This window comes from Salvelinus sp. IW2-2015, linkage group LG13 (genome assembly GCF_002910315.2).
Source record: "Salvelinus sp. IW2-2015 linkage group LG13, ASM291031v2, whole genome shotgun sequence".
Classification (NCBI taxonomy): Eukaryota; Metazoa; Chordata; class Actinopteri; order Salmoniformes; family Salmonidae; genus Salvelinus; species Salvelinus sp. IW2-2015.
In genome coordinates, this window is record NC_036853.1 from 46990357 (window position 1) to 47005183 (window position 14827).

Below are 14827 nucleotides of genomic sequence, written 5' to 3' on the forward strand. Positions count from 1 at the left end.
GGCAGACGCTCTTATCCAGAGCGACTTACAAATTGGTGCATTCACCTTATGATATCCAGTGGAACAACCAACTTTACAATAGTGCATCTAACTCTTTTAAGGGGGGGGGGGTTAGAAGGATTACTTTATCCTATCCTAGTATCCTTAAAGAGGTGGGGTTTCAGTGTCTCCGGAAGGGTGGTGATTGACTCCGCTGGACCTGGCGTCGTGAGGGAGTTTGTTCCACCATTGGGGTGCCAGAGCAGCGAACAGTTTGGACTGGGCTGAGCGGGAACTGTACTTCCTCAGAGTTAGGGAGGCAGCGCAGGCCAGAGGTGTAGTGAACGCAGTGCCTTTGTTGGGTGTAGGGCTGATCAGAGCCTGAAGGTACGGAGGTGCGTTCCCTCCAGCAGCTCGTAGGCAAGCACCATGGTCTTGTAGCGGATGCGAGCTTCAACTGGAAGCCAGTGGAGAGAGCGGAGAGCGGGGTGACGTGAGAGAACTTGGGAAAGTTGAACACCAGACGGGCTGGCGGCGTTCTGGATTGAGTTTGTAGGGTTTAATGGCACAGGCAGGGAGCCCAGGCCAACAGCGAGTTGCAGTAATCCAGACGGGAGAGATGACAATGGCCTGGTTAGGACTGCGCGCTTCCTGCGTGAGGCAGGGTCGTACTCTGCGAATGTTGTAGAGCAGAACTACAGGAACGGGTCACCGCTTGATGTTAGTTGAGAACGACAGGGTGTTGTCCAGGATCACGCCAAGGTTCTTAGCAGCTCTGGGGAGGAGGACCAAATGGAGTTGTCAACCGTGATGGCGAGATCATGGAACGGGGCAGTCTTCGCACGGGAGAGAAGGCACTCCGTCTTGCCGAGGTTCAGCTTGAGGTGGGTGATCTGTCATCACACACTGATATGTCTCGCCAGGACATGGCAGAGATTGCGATTCACACCTGGTTATCACAGAGGGGGGAAAAACGGAGAAGATTAATTGTGGTGTCGTTCTGCATAGCAATGATAGGGAGAGCGTATGATCTCTGTAATCTGCAAACAACAGAAGGTTTCTGTACCAAATATTAGTCTTGGCTTTTCTGATGTAATCAATACTTATGTCATGCAATAAAATGCAAATTAACTTACTTAAAAATCATGACAATGTGATTTTCTGGATTTTTGTTTTTAGATTCCTTCTCTCCTCACTAGTTGAAGAGTACCTATGATAAAAATTACAGACCTCTACATGCTTGGTAAGTAGGAAAACCTGGCAAAATTGTCAGTGTATCAAATACTGTGTTCTCCCCACTGTATAGAGACATTGAACACTGGCACTTCACATTTTTGTATACTGTTTATAACCACCTGTATTTATATAATGTATTCTTGACATAGCTCACTCTAATACATCTACTGCTGTACATTCATTCATCTGTGTATATACGCAACGATATTGCTATTCGGATTATTGATATAAACTCAGCAAAAAAAATAAACGTCTCCTCTCACTGTCAACTGCGTTTATTTTCAGCAAACTTAACATGTGTAAATATTTGTATGAACATACACAGATTCAACAACCGAGACATAAACTGAACAAGTTCACAGACATGTGACTACAGAAATTGAATAATGTGTCCCTGAACAAAGGGGTGGTCAAAATCAAAAGTACTGGTGTGCATCTCCTCCTAATGGACTGCACATATTTGCCAGTTCTTGCTGTGAAGATGTTACCACTCTCTCTCCTCCTGAGAATCCAGGCTCTTTGGCTGGCCATGGCAGAACACTGACATTCCGGTCTTGCAGGAAATCAGCAAAAAATAACGCACAGAGCGAGCAGTATGGCTGGTGGCATTGTCTGCTGGAGGGTCATGTCAGGATGAGCCGTAGGAAGGGTACCACATGAGGGAGGAGGATGTCTTCCCTGTAACGCACAGCATTGAGATTGCCTGCAATGACAACAAGCTCAGTCCGATGATGCTGTGACACACCGCCCCAGACCATGACCCGACCCTCCACCTCCAAATCGATCCGGCTCCAGAGTACAGGACTCGGTGTCACGCTCATTCCTTCGACGATAAACGCGAATCCGACCATCACCCCTGGTGAGACAAAACCGTGACTCGTCAGTGAAGAGCACTTTTTGCCAGTCCTGTCTGGTTCAAGCAACAGTGGGTTTGTGCCCATAGGCGACGTTATTGCCGGTGATGTCTGGTGAGGACCTGCCTTACAACAGGCTTACAAGCCCTCAGTCCAGCCTCTCTCAGCCTATTGCGGACAGTCTGAGCACTGATGGAGGGATTGTGCGTTCCTGGTGTAACTCGGGCAGTTGTTGTTGCCATCCTGTACCTGTCCCGTAGGTGTGATGTTCGGATGTACGGATCCTGTGCAGGTGTTGTTACACATGGTATGCACTGCGAGGATGACCAGCTGTCCGTTCTGTCTCCCTGTAGCTCTGTCTTAGGCGTCTCACAGTACGGCACATTGGGCAATTTATTGCCTGGCCAATTGCTAGTCCTCATGCCTCCTTGCAGCATGCCTAAGGCATGTTCACACAGATGAGCAGGGACACTGGGTATTCTTCTTTTGGTGTTTTTCCAGAGTCAGTAGAAAGGCCTCTTTAGTGTCCTAAGTTTTCATAACTATGACCTTAATTGCTTACCATCTGTAAGCTGTTAGTGTCTTAACGACTGTTCCACAGGTGCATGTTCATGAATTGTTTCTGGTTCATTGAACAAGCATGGGAAACATTGTTTAAACCCTTTACAATGAAGATCTGTMAAGTTATTTGGATTTTTACYAATTATCTTTGAAAGACAGGGTCCTGAAAAAGGGATATTTAGTATTATTTGGATTGATTCGTTCTGTTATTTCTTCATTCTAATTTTTCATTATCTGTTTGACATTGTACTGCGCTGCTAGGAGCTGGTAACAAGCATTTAGCTAGTAACTATAACATCCAATAAACTGTGTCCGCCACCATTAAACTTTGATTGATTATATAAACCTTTATATGCTCTTCTTTAAATTTGTGTTCACGGACTGCAGTTGATGAGGAACTGCTGATATCCAGTGTTGCTGGGACTGAACACCTCCCTGAACACCTCCCTATGCAACTGGATCCTGGACTTTCTGACGGGCCACCCCCAGGTGGTTATGGGTAGGTAACATCTGCCACGCTGACCCTCAACACAGGGCCYCTCAGGGGTCTGTGCTTAGTCCCGTCCTGTACTCCCTGTTCACCCACGACCTTGGCCGAGCACGAGTCCAATTTCATCATCAAGTTTGCTGACMACATGACGGTGGTAGGCCTGATCACCAARAAGGGAGGAGGTCAGGGACCTGGCAGTGTGGTGCCAGGACAACAACTTCTCCCTCAACATCAGCAAGACAAAGGAGCTGATCGTGGACTACAGGAGACTGAGGGGCGAGCACGCCCCATCCACAGGACTTTAGTGGAGCATGTCGAGAGCTTCAAGTTCCTCTGTGCCCACATCATCAAGGACTTAACTTGGTCCTCTCACACCAGCACAGTCGTGAAGAAGGTGAGACAGTGCCTCTTCCCCCCCAGGAGGTTTGAAAAGAWTTGACATGCCCCTTCAGATCCTCAAAAAGTTATACACCATTGATAGCATTTTGACTGGCTGCATCACCGCTTGGTATGGAAACTGCACTGCCCACGATTGCAAGGTGCTACAGAGGGTGGTGTAGATGGCCCAGTACATCACTGGGGCCAAGCTTCCTGCCATCTTGGACCTCTATAACAGGCGGTGTCAGAGGAAGGGACGGAAAATTGTCAAAGACCCCAGCCACAGACTATCGCACAGCAAGCGGTACCAGAGCGTCAATTCTGGGACCAAAAGGCACCTGAACAGCTTCTAACCCCAAGTCATAAGAATGCTAAACAAGACTGCTAAATTGCATGCTCCTTCAAAACTTGAGACACCTGTGGCATTGTGTTGTGTGACAAAACTGAACATTTTAGAGTGGCCTTTTATTGTCCCCAGCACAAGGTGCAACTGTGTAATGATCATGCTGTTTAATCAGCTTCTTGATATGCCACACCTGTCAGATGGAGGGATTATCTTGGAAAAGGAAACATGCTTACTAACAGGAATGTAAACACATTTGTGCACAAATGTCTCTCAAATTAAGCTTTTTGTGCATATAGAACATTTCTGGGATCTTTTATTTCAGCTCATGAAACATGGGACCAACACTTTACATGTTGCGTTTATATTTTTGTTCAGTATAAATGGAATAAAGTCAGTCATTCTATTCTTCTGTACTCTATTAATGCTAACACTGTGGCGTTGTACGAATACCCATACTAGTATAACATACTTAAACTGCATACTKATTTCAGCGTTTGATCTAGTATAATTCACTCATCTTTTTGACAACAGCTGATAATCAGATAAATTGACGCCTGTACCAAAAATAACGAATTGCGGGAGTCAACGCAATCAAGCATTAGGTGAAACGTTCAGCTTAATAATGCTGCGTMCATGTCTTAGTCAGAACTACAAATCTCGGACATTTCCAAATTGCTACGGGTTGTATTTATAGGCGTTCGTCGAATCAGCAGATCGGACATTCGGAACAAGATTTTCCTTGTTCCGAATAGAATATGAAKGCGGCATATTTTCGAAATTTCACATAATATAAAACGTTATTTTTTCGCATACTACGACCCGTACGCTAGTATGGGTATTCGGACACTGTACTGTTCTTTCTAAACAAGTCTGCTCTCAGCTTGAAAGATAATMATCATAGGATATGTTATGTGTAATATAATGTAATAAGAATTACCGTGTTTCAAACAACAGCGCGCATTCCTTTCCATTTAACCAAACCCTTTGAAATACAGTACGACGCCAACAAATAAGATCCTTTCTCTTCAGTGTAAACGGAAGCGAACAGTGACCAGTAACGACTTCCCCGTTAGCGTTTTTGTTGTTATTTAGACTTTTATTAACACCGTGGAACTCAATATGACTAATTTACCTGCACAGAATCACATACTTGCCTAAGGTAGTGTTTAATTCACGTTGGAGACAGGCCTTGGTTGATAGCTAGCTAAGTTAGCTGCTAACTAAGGTTAGCTAAAAATGGCTAACGTGAACAGTATGGTTTTTCACACTCAAATAGCTTCCATCATGGAGGTGCTAGCGAATGCAGCCGTGGCAGAGATCTGTAAAGTCGTAGACGACGACTATGCAGTGTTTCGTTTGGAAATAACTCAAAGCCAGAAAGAAAACAGGACATTGCGGAGGAAACTACAGCTACTGGAACTGAAGGTGTCACGGGAGCGCGCAGAGAGGACATTGCGAGAGCTCGCCAGTCCCAGTAGTGTCAAGATCCTCGACCGATACAGAGGAGTGGAAAGAGGTACAGTTTGGAGAAGGCCGAGGCTGCGCGGCTTGTTGGCGTTCATGTATAGCTCAGTGCCCGTCACCCGTTCCGTACATGTGTTGAGATGTGTTACCCAGAATTGAGCCTTTGTCAGTTTTTTGATAGTTTGCAATAATTCCCCTGATTTACTTAGCTATCTTGCACAAAMACACAATATGATATTGTAACCAGATCCTTGATGTACTGCATTTCCTATTATTTACTCAATGAAAACAATTTGATGCATATAACATGTCAATCAATAAATAGTATGAAGTGATGAAAAGTGTTACCTCACACCCTAGCCAATTCTAGACAGTGTCAATAGTGTATAATATAGCGTTGAACATTGACAGTACCTAACCACCTCTTTACCCCTAATCACTCTCTCAGGTGAAAGACATCTCACTGGAGGACACAGGAGCTTTGTGATGCTAAAGGCACACAATACATGGAGAGAAGACCAACCAATCACTGTTGATGAGGAGAGTGGAACCTCAACCCAGCAKGTTATCYTGATAGAGGTTAGTMTAATAGTGTTGCATAACACATTACAGTTACTTTGTAAATCAAATGTGGCCTGTATTTCAGAAAGGCTCCACTCATCCTTCATATGATGTGCGAGTACCCTGCAGTTAAATGCTTCTGGGACAAAGTTCATTTCAAAGTGCATGAATGTAAATATTAAATGTGTTGAATCTACTGTATTACTTAACGATGATAGCTCCTTGAATCTCTCAATCATTAAGAGACTATTACTGCTGGCAGGCAGTGSTACTGCAAAAAAGAATAAAGTAAAATATATTTAAAAAACACACACACACTACTGCTCAAACGTTTGGGGTCATTTGTACAGTTGTATGTACAGTTGAAGTTGGAAGTTTACATACACTTAGGTTGGAGTCATTAAAACTCGTTTTTCAACCACTCCACAAATTTCTTGTTAACAAACTATAGTTTTGGCAAGTCGGTTAGGACATCTACTTTGTGCATGACACAAGTAATTTTTCCAACAATTGTTTACAGACAGATTATTTCACTTATAATTCACTGTGTCACAATTCCAGTGGGTCAGAAGTTTACAAACACTAAGTTGACTGTGCCTTTTAAACAGCTTGAAAAATTCTAGAAAATGATGTCATGGCTTCTGATAGTCCAGCCTCTCTCAGCTATTGCGGACAGTCTGAGCACTGATGAGGATTGTGCGTTCCGGTGTAACTCGGGCAGTTGTTGTTTGCCAGCCTGTACCTGTCCGTAGGTGTGATGTTCGGATGTACCGATCCTGTGCAGGTGTTGTTACACATTGTATGCCACTGCAGGATGACCAGCTGTCCGTTCTGTTCTCCCTGTAGCTCTGTCTTAGGCGTCTCACAGTACGGACATTGCAATTTATTGCCCTGGCCACATCTGCAGTCCTCATGCCTCTTGCAGCATGCCTAAGGCATGTTCACACAGATGAGCAGGGACACTGGGTATCTTCTTTTGTGTTTTTTCAGAGTCAGTAGAAAGGCCTCTTTAGTGCTCTAATTTCATAACTATGACCTTAATTGCTTACCATCTGTAAGCTGTTAGTGTCTTAACGACTGTTCCACAGGTGCATGTTCATGAATTGTTTCTGGTTCATTGAACAAGCATGGGAAACATTGTTTAAACCCTTTACAATGAAGATCTGTTAAGTTATTGGATTTTTACGAATTATCTTTGAAAGACCAGGGGGGTCTGAAAAAGGGATATTTAGTATTATTTGGATTGATTCGTTCTGTTATTTCTTCATTCTAATTTTTCATTATCTGTTTGACATTGTACTGCCGCTGCTAGGAGCGTGTAACAAGCATTTAGCTAGTAACTATAACATCCAATAAACTGTGTCCGCCACCATTAAACTTTGATTGATTATATAAACCTTTATTATGCTCTTCTTTAAAATTATGTGTTCACGGACTGCAGTTGATGAGGAACTGCTGATATCCAGTGTTGCTGGGACTGAACACCTCCCTATGCAACTGGATCCTGGACTTTCTGACGGGCCACCCCAGGTGGTTATGGGTAGAACATTCTGCCACGCTGACCTCAACACAGGGCCGCTCAGGGCTGTGCTTAGTCCCGTCCTGTACTCCGCGTTCACCCACGACCTTGCCGAGCACGAGGTCCAATTTCATCATCAAGTTTGCTGACTACATGACGGTGGTAGGCCTGATCACCAACAAGGGAGGAGGTCAAGGGACCTGGCAGTGTGTGCCAGGACAACAACTTCTCCCTCAACATCAGCAAGACAAAGGAGCTGATCGTGGACTACAGGAGACTGAGGGCGAGCACGCCCCCATCCACAGGACTTTAGTGGAGCATGTCGAGAGCTTCAAGTTCCTCTGTGCCCACATCATCCAAGGACTTAACTTGGTCCTCTCACACCAGCACAGTCGTAAGAAGGTGAGACAAGTGCCTCTTCCCCCCAGGAGGTTTGAAAAGATTTGACATGCCCCTTCAGATCCTCAAACAGTTATACACCATTGATAGCATTTTGACTGGCTGCATCACCGCTTGGTATGGAAACTGGCACTGCCCACGATTGCAAGGTGCTACAGAGGGTGGTGTAGATGGCCCAGTACATCCACTGGCCAAGCTTCCTGCCATCTTGGACCTCTATAACAGGCGGTGTCAGAGAAGGGACGGAAATATGTCAAAGACCCCAGCCACAGACTATCCACACAGCAAGCCGGTACAGAGGCGTCAATTCTGGGACCAAAAGGCACCTGAAACAGCTTCTAACCCCAAGGTCATAAGAATGCTAACAAGACTGCTAAATTGCATGCTCCTTCAAAACTTGAGAACCAGCTGTGGCATTGTGTTGTGTGACAAAAACTGAACATTTTAAGAGTGCCTTTTATTGTCCCCAGCACAAGGTGCAACTGTGTAATGATCATGCTGTTAATCAGCTTCTTGATATGCCACACCTGTCAGATGGAGGGATTTCTTGGAAAAGGAAACATGCTTACTAACAGGAATGTAAACACATTTGTGCACAAAATGTCTCTCAAATTAAGCTTTTTGTGCATATAGAACATTTCTGGGATCTTTTATTTCAGCTCATGAAACATGGGACCAACACTTTACATGTTGCGTTTATTTTTTTGTTCAGTATAAATGGAAAAAGTCAGTCATTCTAATTCTTCTGTACTCTATTAATGCTAACACGTGGCGTTGTACGAATACCCATACTAGTATAAACATACTTAAACGGCATACTCATTTCAGCGGTTTGATCTAGGTATATTCACTCATCTTTTTGACAAACGGCTGATAATCAGAATAAATTGACGCCTGTTAACCAAAAATAACGAATTGCGGGATGTCAACGCAATCAAGCATAGGTGAAACGGTCAGCTTAAAATGCTGCGTTCATGTCTTAGCAGAACTACAAATCTCGCGACATTTCCAAATTGCTACGGGGTTGTATTATAGGCGTTCGTCCGAATCAGCAGATCGGACATTCGGAACAAGATTTTCCTTGTTCCGAATAGAAATATGAACGCGGCATATTTTCGAAATTTCACATTAATATAAAACGTTATTTTTTCGCATACTACGACCCGTACGCTAGTATGGGTATTCGACACTGTACTGTTCGTTCTTAAACAAGTCTGCTCTCAGCTTGAAAGATAATGATCATAGGATATGTTTTATGTGTAATATAATGTAATAAGAATTACCGTGTTTCAACAACAGCGCGCATTCCTTTCCATTTAACCAAACCCTTTGAAATAAAGTACGACGCCAACAAATAAGATCCTTTCTCTTCAGTGTAAACGGAAGCGAAAAGTGACCAGTAACGACTTCCCCGTTAGCGTTTTTTGTTATTTAGACTTTTATTAACACCGTGGAACTCAATATGACTAATTTACCTGCACAGAATCACATACTTCCTAAGGTAGGTGTTTAATTCACGTTGGAGACAGGCCTTGGTTGATAGCTAGCTAAGTTTAGCTGCTAACTAAGGTTAGCTAAAAATGGCTAACGTGAACAGTATGGGTTTTCACACTCAAATAGCTTCCATCATGGAGGTGCTAGCGAATGCAGCCGTGGCAGAGATCTGTAAAGTCGTAGACGACGACTATGCAGTGTTTCGTTTGGAAATAACTCAAAGCCAGAAAGAAAACAGGACATTGCGGAGGAAACTACAGCTACTGGAAACTGAAGGTGTCACGGGAGCGCGCAGAGAGGACATTGCGAGAGCTCGCCAGTCCAGTAGTGTCAAGATCCTCGACCGATACAGAGGAGTTGGAAAAGAGGTACAGTTTGGAGAAGGCCGAGGCTGCGCGGCTTGTTGGCGTTCATGTATAGCTCAGTGCCCGTCACCCGTTCCGGTACATGTGTTGAGAATGTGTTACCAGAATTGAGCCTTGCAGTTTTTTGATAGTTTGCAATAATTCCCTGATTTACTTAGCATCTTGCACAAAGACACAATATGATATTGTAACCAGATCCTTGATGTACTGCATTGCCTATATTTACTCAATTGAAAACAATTTGATGCATATAACATGTCAATCAATAAATAGTATGAAGTGATGAAAAGTGTTACCTCACACCCTAGCCAATTCTAGACAGTGTCAATAGTGTATAATATAGCGTTGAACATTGACAGTACCTAACCACCTCTTTACCCCCTAATCGCTCTCTCAGTGGAAAGACATCTCACTGGAGGACACAGGAGCTTTGTGATGCTAAAGGCACACAATACATGGAGAGAAGACCAACCAATCACTGTTGATGAGGAGAGTGGAACCTCAACCCAGCAAGTTATCGTGATAGAGGTTAGTTTAATTAGTGTTGCATAACACATTACAGTTACTTTGTAAATCAAATGTGGCCTGTATTTCAGAAAGGCTCCACTCATCCTTCATATGATGTGCGAGTACCCTGCAGTTTAAATGCTTCTGGGACAAAGTCATTTCAAAGTGCATGAATGTAAATATTAAATGTGTTGAATCTACTTATTACTTAACGATGATAGCTCCTTGAATCTCTCAATCATTAAGAGACTATTACTGCTGGCAGCATGGCTACTGCAAAAAAGAATAAAGTAAAAATATATTTAAAAAACACACACACACTACTGCCTCAAACGTTTGGGGTCATTTGTACAGTTGTATGTACAGTTGAAGTTGGAAGTTACATACACTTAGGTTGGAGTCATTAACTCGTTTTTCACCACTCCACAAATTTCTCTGTTAACAAACTATAGTTTTGGCAAGTCGGTTAGGACATCTACTTTTGCATGAACACAAGTTAATTTTTCCAAACAATTGTTTACAGACAGATTATTTCACTTATAATTCACTGTGTCACAATTCCAGTGGGTCAGAAGTTTACAAACACTAAGTTGACTGTGCCTTTTAAACAGCTTGAAAAATTCTAGAAAATGATGTCATGCTTCTGATAGGCTAATTGACATAATTTGAGTCAATTGGAGGTGTACCTGTGGATGTATTTCAAGGCCTACTTCAAACTCAGTGCCTCTTTGCTTGACATCGTGGAAAATCTAAAGAAATCAGCCAAGACCTCAGAAAAAAATTGTAGACCTCCACAAGTCTGGTTCATCCTGGGAGCAATTTCAAACGCCTGAAGGTACCACGTTCATCTGTACAACGCAAGTCTAAACACCATGGACCACGCAGCCGTCAACCACTCAGGAAGGAGACGCGTTCTGTGTCCTAGAGATTAACGTACCTTGGTGCGAAAAGTGCAAATCAATCCCAGAACAACAGCAAAGGACCTTGTGAGATGCGGAGGAAACGGGTACAAAAGTATCTATATCCACAGTAAAACGAGTCCTATATCGACATAACCTGAAAGGCCGCTCTCAGCAAGGAAGAAGCCACTGCTCCAAAACCGCCATAAAAAAGCCAGACTACGGTTTGCAACTGCACATGGGGACAAAGATCGTACTTTTTGGAGAAATGTCCTCTGGTCTGATGAAACAAAAATAGAACTGTTTGGCCATAATGATCATCCTTATTGTAGTAACGCTGTATATTTATGTTTACCAAAGATGGCAGTATTGACTCAAGAGCGGGTTTGCTTCCCGCTATCCGTAGGCTATTTCCTATGTCTAGTTCAAACGGTACCTTCAATCCATTTATTCCCATTTCCACAATGAAAGGCTCCACCGTTCTTCATATTCGCCCCCTGTACATTGAGAATGCTTGCTCTGCGTCTGCGCACTCACTTTCACGTTCTATCACTTGATTAGAGCGGTAGCTAGAGCGTCTGGAGTGATTCGGTTTTCTGTCCGTCCTCTTTTCTGCAGCCCGTGGCTTTTTTTTATTGCGGCACGCCCTCCAGCAATGTGGCCTAATTATCCCACATGCATAACACTTTCCGTGTTTGAATTTAGCAGTCAAACGCTGCATGGTTGGCCTTTGCAACGATAAACAGTCTCTATTGGCTGCTGCACCACGGCTTTCTGTTCTTTGAAATTCTACGCGCTCAGAGTTGCTCTCTTTTATTGTTATGGGCACGCAGTTGCGCCCCTTGTCTGGCAAATCCAGTGCATTTCTATTTGCGGACTCCATGGCCTGGGCCAGTTGAGTGCATTCTCAAACGTGAGATAGGCCTCTGATACAATCGTATTTGTATCCTGTCTATCACTAATCCCACACACCAGCCGATTCGCGTAGCATTTGCGATAAATGTATTCCCAATAGTTACAGTCCAATGCTAGTTTTCTCAACTCAGCCACATATTCCCCCACTGATTCGGGTAAGTTTTCTCATGCGTGAATCAAACTTGAATCTTTGTACTATCTCACTGGGTTTGGAGTTGAAGTGATTTTTAATAGTTCGACTAAATCTATGAAATGACTTTTCTCCTGGTTTTTCTGGGCTCAACAACAGGTTCTCATAAGCTGTACGTCTGTGCCCGACAACGCTTATGATATGGATTTCTGTTTAGCGGCATCAGTTATTTCATTAGCAGCAAAGAAATGTTCCATTATTTCACAGTACTCCTCCCATTCTGATTTTTAGGATCAAATGGTCGTAGCGAGCCTATTGTTGCCAAAGCCATCTTTTCCATTGTTTCTCCCTCACACAGTCAATAACTGTCCTACCACGTATCCAGGGAATCAAGCCTTCAGAATCTTCCACCGTTCACTTGAGTCTCACACTCCCGCGTCGCACGCCAAACACTCCGTTAACTCGTGCAAAAAATCCAACGCATTCTCCATAGTTATCCTCATCCGCCAAAATGTAGTATCCTTAAGCGTCTTAAAATTACGACTCACTGAGACTTACGTACGGTTAGTCTTTAATTGAACTTAGATTTACATTATCTTATGCACCTGGCTTAAAATACCTGAAGCTTTCTTCAATCATAGTTAAATAGGCAGACATAGGAAATAGCTACGGATAGCGGGAAGCAAACCCGTCTTGAGTCAATACTGCCATCTATTGGTAAACATAAATATACCAGGTTACTACACTTATGTTTGGAGGAAAAAGAGGGAAGCTTGCAAGCTGAGGAACACCATCCCAACCGTGAAAGCAGAGGAGGGCATGCAACATCATGTTGTGGGGGTGCTTTGCTGCAGGAGAGACTGGTGCCAACTTCACAAAATAAGATGGCATCATGAGGGTAGGAATATTATGTGGATATTGACGCAACATCTCAAAGACATCAGTCAGGAAGTTAAAGCTATGGTCGTAAATGGGTCTTCAAATGGACAATGACCCCAAGCATACTTCCAAATTGTGGCAAAATGGCTTAAGGACAACAAAGTCAAGATATTGCAGTGCCCACGGAAAGCCCTGACCTCAAATCCTCCTAAGAACCTTTGTGGGACAGAACTGAAAACAGCGTGTGTGAGGCAAGGAGGCCTACAAACCTCATTACACCAGCTCTGTAAGGAGAATAGGGCCAAAATTCACCCAGCTATTGTGGGAAGCTTTGTGGAAGGCTACCGAAAACATATTGACCCCAAGTTAAGTTAAAGGCAATGCTTACCAAATACTAATTGAATGTATGTAAACTCTGACCCACTGGAATGTGATGAAAGAAATAAAAGGCTCGAAATAAATAATATTCTCTACTTCTTTCTCTGCACATTTCACATTCTTAAAATAAAGTGTGATCCTAACTGACTCTAACAGAAACAGGACTTTTTACAGATTAAAGTCAGACGAAATTGCGAAAATCTGAGTTTAAATGTATTTGGCGAAGGTGCTAATGTACAACCGTTCCGCTTCAACTGTGTAACAGTCGTGGCCAAAAGACACACACATTAATTTCCACAAAGTTTGCGCTTCACGTGTCTTTAGATAATTGGTCAGATGTTACTACTAATACTGAAGATAATTACAAGCATTCATAAGGTCCAAGGCATTTATTGACAATTACATGAAAGTTGATGCAAAGAGTCAAGATTTGCAGTGTTGAACTTCTTTTCAAAGACCTCTGCAATTCGCCCTGGCATGCTGTCAATTAACTTCTGGGCCACATCCTGACTGATGGCAGACCATTCTTGCATAATCAATGCTTGGAGTTTTTCAGCTTTGTGGGTTTTGTTTGTCCACCCGCCTCTTGAAGATTGACCACCAAGTTCTCAATGGGATTAAGGTCTGGGGAGTTTCCTGGCCATGGACCCAAAATATCTATGTTTTGTTCCCTGAGCCACTTAGTTACACTTTTGCCTTATGAAAGGTGCTCCATCATGCTGGAAAAGGCATTGTTCGTCACCAAAACTGTTCCTGGAATGGTTGGAGAAGTTGTCTCTCGGAGGATGTGTTGGTGCCATTCTTTATTAATGGCTGTGTTCTAGGCAAAATTGTGAGTGAGCCCACTCCCTGTGGCTGAGAAGCAACCCACATGAATGGTCTCAGATGCTTTACTGTTGGCATGACACAGGACTGATGGTAGCTGCTCACCTTGTCTTCCCGCACAAAGCCTTTTCCAGATGCCCAAAACAATCGTAAAGGGGATTGCGTCAGAGAAAATGACTTTACCCCCAGTCCTCAGCATCCAATCCCTGTACCTTTTTGCAGAATATCATCTGTCCCTGAGTTTTTCCTGGAGAGAGAATGGCTTCTTTGCTGCCTCTTCTTGACACCAGGCATCCTTCAAAGTCTTCACCTCACTGTGCGTGCAGATGCACTCACCACCTGCCTGCGCCATTCCTGAGCAAGCTTTGTACCTGGTGGCCCCGATCCCGACAGCTGAATCAACTTTAGGAGACGGTCCTGGCGCTCGCTGGACTTTTCTTGGGTGCCCTGAAGCCTATTTCACAACAATTGAACCGCTCTCCTTGAAGTCTTGACGATCCGATAAATGGTTGATTTAGGTGCAATCTTACTGGCAGCAATATCCTGCCTGTGAAGCCCTTTTTGTGCAAAGCAATGATGACGGCACGTGTTTCCTTGCAGGTAACCACGGTTGACAGAGGAAGAAACAATGATTCCAAGCACCACCCT

General features: G+C 43.6%; 3 protein-coding genes across 4 annotated transcripts in view; all 3 read left to right on the forward strand.

The window, feature by feature from the left end:
* Positions 1-14827, forward strand: part of LOC139028580 (uncharacterized) — a 105908-nt gene that overhangs the window by 18650 nt on the left and 72431 nt on the right. The window lies entirely within an intron of this gene.
* Positions 1-14827, forward strand: part of LOC139022611 (transcriptional repressor RHIT-like) — a 49946-nt gene that overhangs the window by 10842 nt on the left and 24277 nt on the right. The gene's annotated exons all lie outside the window — the stretch shown is intronic.
* The window catches only part of LOC111971719 (uncharacterized), an 11215-nt gene continuing 3929 nt past the window's right edge, over positions 7542-14827 (forward strand). Inside the window, exons 1-3 of the mRNA XM_023998555.3 lie at positions 7542-7790; positions 8013-8079; positions 10044-10174. Coding sequence (XP_023854323.2) covers positions 7542-7790; positions 8013-8079; positions 10044-10174 — 447 coding nt within the window. The remainder of the gene's footprint in view (positions 7791-8012; positions 8080-10043; positions 10175-14827) is intronic.